General features: G+C 49.2%; 1 protein-coding gene across 1 annotated transcript in view; it reads left to right on the top strand.

The window, feature by feature from the left end:
• The window catches only part of Stx18 (syntaxin 18), a 90,089-nt gene that overhangs the window by 74,745 nt on the left and 1,283 nt on the right, over nucleotides 1–14,061 (top strand). Inside the window, exons 7-10 of the mRNA XM_032916952.1 lie at nucleotides 3,798–3,886; nucleotides 10,500–10,558; nucleotides 11,588–11,657; nucleotides 13,888–13,968. Of these exons, the coding sequence (XP_032772843.1) occupies nucleotides 3,798–3,886; nucleotides 10,500–10,558; nucleotides 11,588–11,657; nucleotides 13,888–13,968 (299 nt within the window). The remainder of the gene's footprint in view (nucleotides 1–3,797; nucleotides 3,887–10,499; nucleotides 10,559–11,587; nucleotides 11,658–13,887; nucleotides 13,969–14,061) is intronic.

Genomic DNA, 14,061 nt, shown 5'->3' with positions numbered 1-14,061 from the left:
CCTGACTGAGTGACAGGCCTGACTCACATTGGATCTTTGTGAGTGTTTTAATAGGTGAGGAAGCCAAGAGTCAGAGGAGTTATATAAAGCTCGAAGTCCAGCACTGAAGAAGCCCAGCGGCCTTGCATGTGGGTGGTTCTGTTTGCACAGTCTCAGCCCATTCCTGGCTCATAGCTGTGAGGTGAGGTGTGCAGGGGCTCTGTTATCTCCTGTGCCTGCCTGGGGCTTCCCCACACCCCATGGGCACAACTCCCAGGAGGATATGGTGGACATCATAACTGCATTTACTGAAGCTGGATGCAGCATCCATATTCAGTCTTTCACCTTCTCAGTAAATCCTTACAGGCTGGTGACAGCAGGGAAAGCCAGTGCTGACTGAGAGCCCAGAGGCAATGCATCTCATGAGAAGATACTCAGTTGTATTGCTGACCTCAACCCTACACTGCTTGTTGTGCCAGGCCTTGAGATGAACTTCATAATTAGTAGAAATGCCTCTCCTTTTGGGCTCACAGGGAAACAAGTGAGGCCCATATGCCAGTGCCCTTTCACTGTGGTGCCTGTGAGGTTGAGGAGAGAGGTGGCATTCCTATGCTCTGCCTTAGAGTCCACATGATCAAAAAGTTGTCTTCTGACTGGGTGAGCTGGGAGCAGTTCTGAGCAGTGTGCAGGAGACAGCGCATGTGGACAGCAGCACTTGGGCCCTACACTCACACCCATGCTCACTGAGCATCACTTTGACTGCCTAGACATGGAGCAGGAGATCAGCACTGGTCACGGGGGCTCACTCTCAAAGAGAGTGCGACGGCAGCCCACAGAATGGAGAACTACTTACATGGTACCGCATATCTGATGAGGCAGTTCCACCACATGGATGGACACACAGAGACTTCTCAACTGAAAGCTAAACTCACACCCAGCTGGAAAATGGGCAAAGAATCTGAATGGCAGTTTCTTTTTTAATTGGAAAAAAATTCTCATACAGTATATTCTGATTATGACTCCCGTCCTCTCATTCCTCCAAACTCCTGCTCACCCACCAGGCACCACAGCCTTCCTCTCTGTGTGTCTTTAGAGAACAAATAGGCAAACAAACCAACCAACCAAAGTTGATTTTAAAAAATTAAGAAAACACACACACATACAAGCACAAACCCCCTTAAACCAGAGTGAATGGCAGTTTCTTAAGGACATCTGTGCATCACAAATAAGCATCCTAAAGGACCTAGCATCACCAGTGACCAGGGGACACATGACAGCTTCAGGGTGCCTCATACCTCAGAGGGCCAGTGTGGAAAAGGCAGCATGGTGCTGTTTGCCTCAGCAGGGTAGGAATCCACCAGGCATTCCAAAGCGGCAGTGTGGCTTCTATCTTAAAAGCTCTGACACTGCTGAGAGGTGGCATGGAAGCTGGCAGGCTGGACTGGAATCTCTTGCCACAACCCAGACACACGATACCTGCCACCGGGGACTACCGGCTACATGCACACCCAAACACATAGAGCAGAGTGATGAGTGCTCGTGTCACAGTTTGTGTGTGTGGGTTGGGAGCTTGGTAACGTAGAACCTTGAGGCTGAAGAGTGGTGAAAGGGGCGTTGCTGCCTCATATACTATCTGACAGCAAGGTGGGGGAGGGAGTCCACATTCCTGAATGTGCTGGGCCTTTGGTACCTGCCTCCTGGGTGTTCATGTGGGAACACTGTTGATGGGGTGAGCAGGGACACCTTAGGGCTAGGAGCTTGGCAGATCTTGGGAAACAGGCAGTGTGGAGCCCTAGCCTGGGCTAGGGGAGAAGCAAGGGGAGAGGAAAGGAGGGGAGAGCAGGCAGGCCAGGGAGAGACCTGCACCAACCTTTCATGTGCTGCCTTTTCCTAGCTCGGCTTTTCTTTCTACCCCAGGCTTGATGTTGATAGGGAAAATCCTCCCCTACAGCCAGCTCTCTCCTTCACATGGTTGTGTGTCTGCCCTTTCCACCATGCACTAGAAAGTGTTTCTTCCTGTGTGTGCTATCTTCTAGGCTGTCTGCGAGTGCTGGTTTTTAAGCCTGGCCTGTGTGGATGTGTCTTTTCCTTACTTTGCCTTTCAGGTTTCTTTTGAAACCTGAGATGCCACCCACACAGGCATGTTCTGGTACCAAACAAGGTGAAACAGTTCTAGGCAAGGGATGTTATCCTGTTTGTCATACTCCCTTAGCCACTTGGCACTTGTTCATTTAGTCAGCAGGTTCACACTTCTGCTCATGGTTGCCCTGTCTCTTCCAGCATTAAGGCCTTTTCTTTAAATATTCTGCCTGCCAAGGCTGCATTCTTCCTTCTCTGTGGTAAGCAGTTTTCCCATCTTGGTTTCTGGGTATTCAGATGTGTTTCTCAGGTGAGTCTTGGTTCCTGCCCCTGAGAAGGTCAACGTTGCCAGGGAGAATAGGATTCCGGCTCCTAGAAGAAAGTAGTATCCTAGGAGAGACCGAAGTGGGGACAGAGCACAACAGAATGTCCTGGGGACCTCAGGAAGATGGAGCCTCAAGCAAGTTAGCCAACACCAAAAGAGAAGCTTGGCAGTTGTAGGCAGAAGGAATGGTTAGAGCAAGGGAAACACTGAAAGGCCAGAGGGATGGAGGCCCATGTGGCCATGGAGGACGTAGTCACTAGGCCCTTGGGAGCACAATTATCAAGGAGCACAAATTGTAAGAAATAAGGTTGCAGAGGCTGACTGCGGCAAAACCACAGAAGGCCTGGGATGCGGGTAGGGCATCTGGATCTGATTGGTTGACTCAGTTTGCTGTGAGCTCTGTGCTTCAGGCTGAGTCCTGGGGCCCAGATCAGAAGGGCTCAGGTGGCACACAGCTGAACCACCTGGAGAGCACAGAACTTCTCCATACCGATGTAGCTAATCCATGTTTGGATCTGTTATGATGGGCTTTGTTTTTCTAATTTTGTTTTTGTATTCAAAGGGGAAGGGAAGAAAAATCTGAAATGAGGACCATACTGAAGCCAGATAGGGGACAGACATCACAGGGGTGTGAGTGTGATAGGTTCACACCTAGTGTGTTGCTCGGAACAGAGCCACTCTGCCTGAGCATGCTTTGCGATGTCGATGTTTCCTCATGTCTGTAGCTCTGCTTCACCTGCACTAAGGTATAGGTCACTGCTTATGAAGATATGTTCCTAATAGTACCATGACTTTCATGCAGAGTAGGCCTAGTCTACCTTCTCTAGACTCTGCTGTGGTCATGTGCTTTCCCACCCAAACCCTTGAACTCTGACCACTCTGCAGGACTAAGATCAATAGAAAATTGAGGCGAAGGAAAGGAAAAGGGAAGGATATAGCATTTGCCTTTGAATCCCTGGCAAAACAGTGATGGAGCCCAGGGACACTATAACAAACAGAAACCTGCAATCACCTTTGGGGTCAGGCTTGTTGTGGTCTCCGCTGAGTGACCCTTCCCTTCCACCAGACGGCCCCACTTCCATGTACAGACTACACCCATTGTGCTGGGTGAGAGCTCTTTCTAGGCACCTGTGCTGTTGAAGGGACGTTGTGTGTTTACCTTGTCATGAACAGAAGGCTTTCTAGAGGAAGATGCTCATGCTTTTGTGGCTATCCTAGAAAAAGACTTAATAGTGCGTGGGCTGGGCCATGGAGCCGCTGCTGTACATTAGCTAACTGTTCAGTATGGACCACGCTGCAGAACTCCATCCATTCTTTTTGGTATCTTCATGCCTGTTTCTTCAGCTGCCTATTCTGAGTAAATAACTAGCTTCCTACTTTTGTCCTAAAACTTTACTGTTTCCTTTCTTAACAGAAAAGCCTTTGGCTGAATCACAGCCTGAACTGGGAACCTGGGGCGATGGCAAGGGTGAAGATGAGCTGTCTCCAGAAGAGATACAGATGGTAATCCTAACTGCTTCCCTTAGCTTCTGTCCTAAGACTGTGAGTAAGCGGGAGCTTGTGCAAATGTCCTTTCCCTAATTTGATATTGAGCCCTAAAAGTGTAAACACATTTTAGATACATACACTTGCCCACTTATTTTAGATACACTTCCTGTTAGGCTTTTCATGATTTCAATTCACGGCAGCACGATTTCAACAGAAATTAGCTTGGATGGTCTTGCTAAGTGTGCTCACCAGCAGGGTAGCAGGCATCGTCTTAACTGTGTCTTTATACTTGCAAAGATGGTGCTTACACTCGGTTGAGTCTCTGGTGTCATAGAAATGAGAGGGAACATGGCGATGGCTGAAGGGTGACAGGAACAGCCATCAGGACAATGATGACCTCCTGGTAACCTGTGCCCTGTGTTAAGTGCTATTCTTTGTCTTTTCTGAGTGGTTTCAGGGAACAAAGTTTTGGTGATAGCTTCCCAAATGGCAGCCTCCTGGCTGTGCAGCATTGACGACGAGCGTTTGAGGACTCATCTCCCTGGTCCTTCTTCAGACCTGCAGCATTCGTCATCTCCTCCTGTGCTTGGCAAAGAGTAGGAAAGGCTTTGCCAGTAATCCCTTGCTGACAAGGGTGGAGCTGGATTTCCAGCCTCTGTAGACAGGAGGATCTGTGGCAAAAAGAAGCCCTCCTGTCTAGTAAGAATAGGCTTTGGCCTTGGCTTAGCCTTCAGCCTTTCAGGAAGCTGTTTGTGATGCTGGCTTATTTCCCTGGAAGGTGCTCTTCTCCCCACTCCGGTCTGACTTCTATCGTGTCTCCAGTGTGACCTCTTGCCCTCTCTGACCAGCCAGCTGCCCTAGTGTCCTATTGTATTCTGTACCCTTCTCTACTGTGCTAGCACAATCGTGGCTCACTGACATTGCCTTAGTCCCAGGTCAGTGTTTGCAGAGGGCTGCTAAGTAGGTGAGTGACTGGTGAGTGTGGCATAGATGCTTCGGGTTCTTGTCAATGGTACGGAAGGCCTATCCACATGCTGCTTCCTCAGAATCAGCTGCCCAGCCCGGGTGACAGGCCCAGGATCTCTTACTCAACATCCTGCCTCACCTTGCCTGAAGCAAACAACTGAAACAGATGATTTTTCTTTTAGAAAGTAGCATAAACAGGTGAAAACCAACATTTGGGAAGTTTAAGGAGCCGCTGCCCCAAGGCCAAAGAAAGGGCTGTGGACTCAGCCAACCACAAGCCACGTGTACCTTCATTTGGAACCTCTGTGTACTCTCCCTACTCTCAAGGGCAGTAAGATGCTGCCTGGGGCTGCTGTTGGAGAGCTACTCCTTGAAGGACAGACCCTTGGGAGGTTTCTGATTTGGGCAGTCAGGAAAAGGGGGGCACAGGGAACAGTAGTTGATAATTCCATGTCAGAAACCTTGAAAGTGCCATGGGCATGGCAGAAGATGTAGACTGCCAGTGGGTTTACTGGCTTAGGCTAGAGGCATCTTAGGGCCAAGAGGAGGTCCTCTAGACACTGTAGACAGAGATGAGACAGGGCCATGAGTGTTACCTGTGAATGCTACAGTAGAGGCAGAAAACAAGTGAGTTCCAACACATCTGGACTGTCTTCCCTCTGACAATAGTGACAGGAATGTCTTAAAGTCATGCTGTTTGTCACCAGTTTATACAAAGGGAACTTGCTGGTGGGAATGCTGGGTTGTATTGCCCCAAATGTCACCCAGATGTCACAGATTTGCTAGACATAACTGCCCCATCTCTTCAGTGAGAAAGGACACATTGATCAGGTTGTAAGCAGAATGAAAATTTGTGTCAGGCCACACTCCCTTATGCCCCATCATTCTCTGCAAAAGGAAATCTCCAGAATCCTCACAGGGGTTTGCTAGAGGACTTTGATTTTCTCCTGGAGCAGTGCTGAGCTCCAAAGATCTGTTTATCTTTGCAGACATGTGACTTAGAAACCACTGGCACTGTGCAAGGTAGTCCTAAGGAAGCCGACAGGAGGAGGGTGTCTGCCATCACAGGGCATAGTCCTTTTGAGGTAGTGGAGAGCTAGAGCTGGAGATCCAGGCAGTCAGCTGTGACTCCTCCTCTCACTAGTTGTCTGTGTAACTTGGGAAGCAAATGAGCCTCCATGGACATCAAGCTTGTCAGAATGGATGCCCTGCAGAACTCTAGGGAGTCACAATTGAGAGCCGCTCAGCACAGCCAGGGAGGCCTGTCCATGACTGACATGACCCACACCTGCCACAGAGCTACCGAAGTATCAGAGTGAGCCTCTCCCAAGTCTGTGGTGTCATCTTTCATGTCCTGCTGTACCAGCCAGACCATTCAGCAAAAGACTGGCACTGTACACTGTGTGTTGGGGCCCTGTAAGCCGTGTCTGCAGTGCTTCCAAGCGTTTGTTCTGTTGCTGCGGGTGGGTGGGACACAGGCGTGTCACGGACTTTTTATAACAGGCTACTTAATGCTCACCTAATGCCATTCTTGTCGGGGAGTAATTGCTGAGAGTCATATTGCAAAGTCTGACTAGCCCAGATTCAAAGGTCCAATCCTGAAAATGATAGGGCAGAAATACTATATTAGTGGTTTATGATGAAACTAGTTTAGCAGATTGTGGTCATAACTCATAATGAGTTTTGGAACTTTTCCCTCAGTGTGAAATAGTCAATTAAGCCCTCTACTGGCAATTTAATTCTTTCTTTTTAACAAAGAAGCTATTTCTAGGTGCTGCAGCATGGCCACTGAATGGTTTTTGCACGCACAATCGATCGCTCTCTAGGTGTAAGGCATGGGGCAGGTGGATGGGACCTTGAGTCAGCAGAGGTTTGTGGCAGGCATAGTAAAACTCAGTTGTTTTCTAATGTCAAACATCAAGAAGATAGCCGTCTTTTAGAGCCCACATTACTCGTACGTGCTCCATTCATTTTACTCAAGTAAAGTCACCTTTATTTATTGATGCGTTCATTGAAGTAACTTTGAAAGACACGAGTGTGACTTCTTTCTTAAATCTCTGTAAAATGAGTCTGTGCAGGTGTCCTCGGAGGCAGTTCATGGCACCAAGCAGCCAGTTGGCATGGCTTTCATACTGAGGCCCAGCACAATTCATATATCAAGAACTTAGGTGTTGGGAGAATCTGAGTCCTCACAACTTGAGATGGGAGCACTTCATCCTGCCTTATTTTCAATTCTAAAGCCTTAGCAGTAGTGACTTTCAAAGAGGAATAGATGGAAACTCAGTCTCTATAGAAAGATATTGCTAATGGACTTGTGTCTTTTAAACCAGACTAGAAGCCCTTTCTAGAGGCCAACTGGAAACGCTGCCTGACCAGTAAGAGTCAGAGAGAAAAGGGAGCTATTGCGCACTGTGCTTGCACCATGGCTACCCTGAGTACTTCTACCTGTGTTATGTTACTTAGCCTCATCCAGAAGGGAGTATTGCAGCCCCACTGTGTGGTGAACCACAGACACCTGTTCAGGGGTACCTGAATCTCAAGTCCTAGATCCTTAGGTGATGCTGATAAGACGGCAGTGGGAGCACACCTGTAATCTTAGCACTTATGAATGAAGGCAGGAAGACCCACAAATACATAGTTATAAGCCAGCCTGGGCCATGTATGCTGCTTGTTGGCCATTCTTCCCCATACCTGAGAACAGCTACCAAGGTAGGAAAGGTTTACTCAAGTGCTTGGTTTCAGAGGCGTCTGTTTGCTCTGGGTCTATGTGGCAGAAGGGCATGGTGCTCATCTTACAGCTGCCCGAAGAATAAGCCCCTAATGACCTACCTCTGCCAACTGGACCCACCCTCAGCTCCTTCCTTCCTCATTCTGAACCAGAAACTGAATAATTCAGTGACTGGCCAGAGCCTCAATGGTCCGATAACCTCGCAGTGGTTTAATGTGCTCGCTGGAAACCAATGCTTCTTTCAGCCGTGAGCATTTTCAGGAGAGAACTTATATCTAAACATAGCACATTAAGTGATAAGTATCTCCTAGACTGTGGTACATCGTATCTCTGGGCATATAGACATCCTGCCGAGGTGTTGACCACAGAGACCAAGGCTTTGGTTCAGCCCTGTACCTGGCCAAGTCCCTCCTTGTTGAGGAGGCAGCATGGCTGCACAGTAAGACTGACCCCAGAAGGTACCATCTGTGCATTTTCCAAAGCCAGACAGAAATAGCAAAGGGCCACAGCTGTTCCATTGAATCTGAGGTGAAAGGGATGTCCAGGCATCTCACCACTCACTTTAAAAACCTGTCTGGAATCTGTCTCCCAGAGAGTACTCAAGTAGACAACATACATGTCTTAATGACTTCCTTACCTACTCTTCCCATTTTTCCTGACATAGGCAGAAGGAGAGTGGTTGGATTATTCACCTGCCAAAGACATAGTTTCAAAGGTGAAGGACCTGGGATTCTAGCTGCGACTTCATACCTCACGGTCAGGGAAGGATAAGGCTCACAGCTGTCACAAAGAAACTGATGGCCATCAGAAAGTTGCTGACTAACTAGGACCACCTAACCAATTTCATGAGCTCTCACATCTGGCTTCCATTCCATGAGGTATATGGCCAGCATAGCAACCTCCACCACCCAAACTTTGGGGCAAGCTTGCCATTCAGAAAACTGCTCTAAAACCAGTTCCTGTGAATGTCCATGCTTGGGCCCTGTTGGACTTCAGTAAGTGGTGATCTTATGTTTGCTTAGGGCAGTGGTTCTCATGATTCTGGGACTCTAACAGTGCTTTCACAATCCATCAGAAAACACAGGCATTTACATTACAATCCAGAACAATAGCAAAATGTGTTATGAAGTAGCAACAAAATAACTTTATGGTCTGTAGTTACTACAACACGAGGAACTGTATTAATAAAGCATTGCAGCATTAGAAGGTTGAGAACCACAGATTTCAGGGAACAGGGTTTGTCTGTCTGTTTTCATTCCATTCCATAGCCTGCCCTGTGTGGAGGCTGCTCTCTGCTGCAGCTCCTGAGCCCTCTCTTCTCCCCTAACCACGTGGGATGGCTGCTTCTGTTCCTAAGCTGGCATACAGAGCTCCTGAGTTCAGGGAACCTGTGCCGTTGTCTGACTGCTGGAGCCCATGTGATGATTTCAGAACTGTCAGCTGCTAGGGCTTAGAAAGGCAGCACAGCCCTGTATCCTATGCATGGGCTGGAGGAAAGCAGAGGGCTTTGTTCCCAGACAGCATTCCAGTAGTAAGTCACCTAGACTGATAGGTGATCGTGTTTAGGAACAGTTTTAAAGCATCTAAGGACAAGATCTAAAAGGGCAGGACCATATTTTATCATTAGGGGAAAAAGAGAGAAAGGAAATGCCTCCCTGGAAAACAAACTCGAGCATGCCTGAGGGAATTGGTGCAGGTAAATTAGCACCTACAACTGAAGTAATTACACACGCTCAGGATATACTGGCCTCCTAAGTCACTGCTGTGTGGACAGTTAACAGCTGATGCCTTCAGACTCAAAGTGAGGGTTTTATTCTCTTACCTGGTCTCTGATGCCTAATGAAAAGAGCCATTAGTAATACTACATTCACCGTCTGCGAGGTCCTGCTGGGAACCACCCCATCCTCCTTCCATGCCCATTTTCTGATCTGATGAGTCTAGGGTAGAATGAGGCCTCTTTGTGCTCTGATGGGCAGCAGGGTTTGTGTGGGGCTTAGGGTCTCAAGAAGAAAGGTGACTCTGCCCCTTGAGAGGAGCCGGTCTCTGAACAAGTTAAGAAATGTCACAGTGAAGTTGCATGCAGGGGAGACCCAGAGGAAGTGCTTCCCTCTGCTCTGTGCCCAGGCCTTAACATGGCACCTGTGCTGGAGTCCCCAGCCAGTCAGAAGAGATAGGGGAGTGTGACATGCTCCTATGCCTGTGGAAGTGGCTGAGGCTGCTGTCACAGAGGTGAACTTTGGCTGGATTGCAGATAATATGTATCCGAAGCCTCTTCTGCTGGGCCAGGTAGAACCAAAAGGGAAGCAGTGCACTGGTGTCATGGGCAGTGGAGTACTGAGCCCAACCCAAGGAGCCGTGTGTTACCTGAGTTCTTTTCAGAACGTTTGCTCCACAGAAGTCATTTTAGGACAGGGCAATATGAAGTAGGTGTGGGGCTCACTCTGAAAGGGCAGTCGTGCTACCTCCAGGCAGTGGGCAGCCCTAATCCTGTCACACAGGCCCTTAGGTTCACAGGTCTGTCCCTGTCACAGGCCAAAAAGCCTGTCAGCCTCTGCCTCATAGTCTTCCCCACACCAAGTTCTCTGACTAAAAATGCTGTACCTGGAGATAGGCGGCAGCAGTGGAATCTCAGCAGAGAGCATGTCTGAGGCTGCAGAGGCAGCTTCCTCTGCTCGGCAGCTACTCTGTGTCAGCTGCTCCTGAGTTCAGACCCAGGAGGACTCTGAAGCCAGCATAGCACAGTTGGTCTTTGGGCTGGCTAGCATTTTCTTCCCAGAATGCGGTACTTTTCAGACAGTCTGCTGGCGGTGCCCTGTGCTGGCCTATGGGAGTGGGCAGTGATGCTTAGGAGCTGGGAGGTGTGTCAAAAGTTCCTTGTTGCCCCTTTCTTGGGCCCCTTCTGATAACATTCTGAGTGTGTGTGTTTCTTTGCAGTTTGAACAAGAAAACCAACGACTCATTGGTGAAATGAACAGCTTGTTTGACGAAGTGAGGTATGTATATAGCTAGTAACTTGATGACAGCTTTCCCAGAGACTGGGGACTTTTTCCACTTGCTTTGGCATCCAGGCGCCCACGTGTAACAGGGCAGGGCTGGCTGGGCCTGTGGGAAGAGACTGACTGCTTCAGCATGCAGAAAGAGCACACACTAAAGACAGTTTACCCCAAATGTGGAACCATACCACTAGCTCAGGGCTGCTTGGGTGGAGTGGCTGTAAATGTAGGAGGGGCCTTGTCCCAGGAGTGCCTGTTTCCAGGTGACCAGCTCACACCCACTTGTCAGTGAGCTTCAAGGGCCTGTGTTCCTCAGGAATGTTACAGCGTTGTGGAAACAACAGCTGAGTCTTTGCACAGCCCTATTTCATTCAGGGTGTGGCCCCTCCCAGCCTGGGGACTTATTTAGAGTAAGGGTACTCCCAGGGACAGCCCCAGGGATATTTTGTCCCAGAGGTGGCTCTTACAGGCCTCCTGCCCACCCACCTTCTCTATGCCCTGACACTGCTCCTTCCATGTCTCCTGTCTGCCCTTCCCATGTGTTCTACAGGGAACCCCAGCTCCCCTCGCCACTCACCTTTCTCCTCCTGCCACTGACTCATCCCCAGCTGTTCTGGAGTAGTGAAGCTCAGCCTGAGCCAGCTTCTACTCTCAGACCCTCATAGCCCCTGCCCACCCACCCCATGGTGGAAAGGACTCACCCAGTGTTTCGGGTTGGGCAAGCACTTGATTGCTAAACCAGATGGGTGATCAGAGAGTGAACTGGAGCATTTTCTTGCCATAATGAACTGGCTTATGAGGAAAATGTAAAGATGGGCTTTCAAAGTGGCCATGCCTTTTGATTGTCCAGCATGTATCACAAGGTAACTAGGCTCTGCAGAGGACTTAGCATGCCTTCCCACTCCTCCCCGTGTCTGGCATGCCGGCCATCTTTTGCCATCACTTTAATGTTTCCTTCAGAAATGTTACCATTCCTTAGATTACCAGGAGATAACAACCAATGTGTCACCTGTCAATTCTCTTTTGAAGGCAAATCGAAGGGAAAGTCGTTGAAATTTCGAGACTCCAAGAGATATTCACTGAAAAGGTTTTACAACAGGTAAAAGGACCCAGAGGCCCAGTGGTTTTGAGTTTTGACTTAGGACTGACAAGGAGCTCGGAGCCCTCTTCCAGAAGCCTCTGAGCTGATGCAGATTAGACAGCGCCATGTCTTGTTAGCCAGTCACACCACTCAGAGTACCCTGGCATAGCTTCCAGTCACCCCACAGCAACCCTCTGGGGCACAGCGGAGGGCTCTGTGTAGGGCACAGCTTAAGAGCAGAGGGACCCACCCCTGTGAGCTAGAGCACCTAGTGGTAGTAGGAGGGGACAGTGCAGGACTGGGAGCGAGGCAGCTCCTCCACACCATCGCTCCCCATCTTAGAAAGGGATGAGACTGCAGGACTGCTGCTCTGTTCACAGTAAGCACAGAAGAGCCCTGCACAGTGCAGCATGGAGAGCTGCTTCTCAGTTCACTGTGCTCCAGAACTTAGGTACGGTCTCTCAGCCAGCCTGTGCTGCTGCCTGGAGCACAGTCTATAGGGGTAGGATTGCTTACAGGTGAGCTTAGGACTACAAAATGCCTATTTCTCTCTGGGATGTTGGCTCACTCACAAAACAACTGCCTGAACCTCACAGCGGAGTTGAGACAACATGGATGAGGTAGAAGCTAACAACAGTTGGGAGTGCAAGGTCATAAAAGTAAGATTCTCTTTATAGGTATCTTTTTAAAAAAAGATTTATTTATTTTATGTACATGAGTACACTGTTGCTGTCTTCAGACACCAGAAGAGGGCATTGGATCCCATTACAGATGGTCGTGAGCCACCATGTGGTTGCTGGGAATTGAACTCAGGACCTCAGTGCTCTTAACCACTGAGCCATCTCTCCAGCCCTCTTCATAAGTATCTTAAAGAGCTACTGAAGCTACGTGTGAAGGCCATGAGCCCTGGAGACAGGCTTTGTGCAGACACTTGGCCTGATGGCCATGTCAGCTGCATGACAGAGGAAGCCATCAAAGCAAGCTCTGGCACAGCGGCTTGCTCTGAGGAGAGTCGCCTTGGCTGACATACAGCCTTCAGGGTGACCAGGCCACATTCTGGATACTCCACCCTGTGTGCTGTCGTCAGTACTTCTCCTAAGCCCCATTATATGAAGTGGCTGGTGCCCCATGCCTCACTCTCAGAGCCAACAAGTAGTACCACTGACCCACCTGGCCTTTCAGTGGGACTCTGACCAAGCCAGGTAGTGCCCTGCTTTAGTAGCACCACATACGCCATCATGAATATGGCTTCTACATGGTACCCCAGTAACACACCCTGGCTGGCCATACAGGAAAGGGTCCAGTATTCAGACTTCTACTGTCCCAGAGGTCTAGGCAAACAGCCCCACTGAGAAAGAAGAGATGTGCCCTCGAAGAGGTGCAGTGCTTTATGAGGTCAGTGTCCCTCTGGAGTCCACCAAGGGCCCCTTGAACTGTGTTTATGTCAGTACCTCGGGTTGTTTATGGCAAACTCCTCAGCTCCTGTTCTGTGTCCCCCCAAGTCAGTGTGTTACTACCCACATCCCTGGCCCATGGGCCATGTGCACTCCAGTGATGTCTCTGCTGGGGACTGGGTGACTGAGGAAGGGGTCCCTAAAGCCCACATTAGAGCATACCTCCTTCCCTTCCGCTCAGCAGGAAGACAAAAACAGCACCTCATGGCGGGTATGCTAAGGTCTCCAATAGCATTGTCTCGTGGTCAGAGGCCAGCACCCCTACTTCCAAGTTCTCTCAGCATCTACACAGGGCATTTGCAGCCAGCAGTTCATGTGTTGTTCTAACTCTTACCCATTTAGCAATGTGTTAAAACATGCTGTTTGGATGGCTAATGTGTTTCAAAGCCTGTAACATCTTGAAGCTGGCTGCTGGACCTTATAAAGAATAAACAGAATGCTGGAGGAGAGCCCTTAGTGGGAGTGGCCAGTCCAGAATCAGCAGTTCATATTCATCCTTGTCACTTAATGAGTAACACTGGAGAGATAGCATATAGTGTGAGCTGTGCAACCTGACACTAGAGCCTTATCCTAGTCCTGCCACTCAGACAGTATGTGACCCTCTGTAAACTAGTAGACATCTCTGAGCCGTAAATTCCTGTTTGTTGGGTGAGGCCCACCTCTCTGGAGATGATTCCCAGACAGTGTAGGTGCAGCCTGTGGACCTGGGAACATGGCAGCACGAATTGCAGAAGAATGTTTTCTTGTTGGAGGAAAGAATGACTGAGTATCCCTGATATTCTTTCCTTCCACAGGAAACCGAGATCGACAGCATTCACCAGTTAGTTGTGGGGGCAACTGAAAATATTAAGGAAGGCAACGAAGACATACGAGAGGTGGGTATCTGGTGCTTTCCAGTCTGATGTGGCCCAGCCCTGCATCCCAGCAGCCTGAATGTCACTAGTGAGGCTGTCCAAGAGTACTGTGTA

This window comes from Rattus rattus, chromosome 11 (assembly GCF_011064425.1).
Source record: "Rattus rattus isolate New Zealand chromosome 11, Rrattus_CSIRO_v1, whole genome shotgun sequence".
NCBI classification, from domain to species: domain Eukaryota; kingdom Metazoa; phylum Chordata; class Mammalia; order Rodentia; family Muridae; genus Rattus; species Rattus rattus.
Note: the sequence above shows the minus strand (reverse complement) of the source record. Positions and strands in the feature narration are given on the sequence as shown.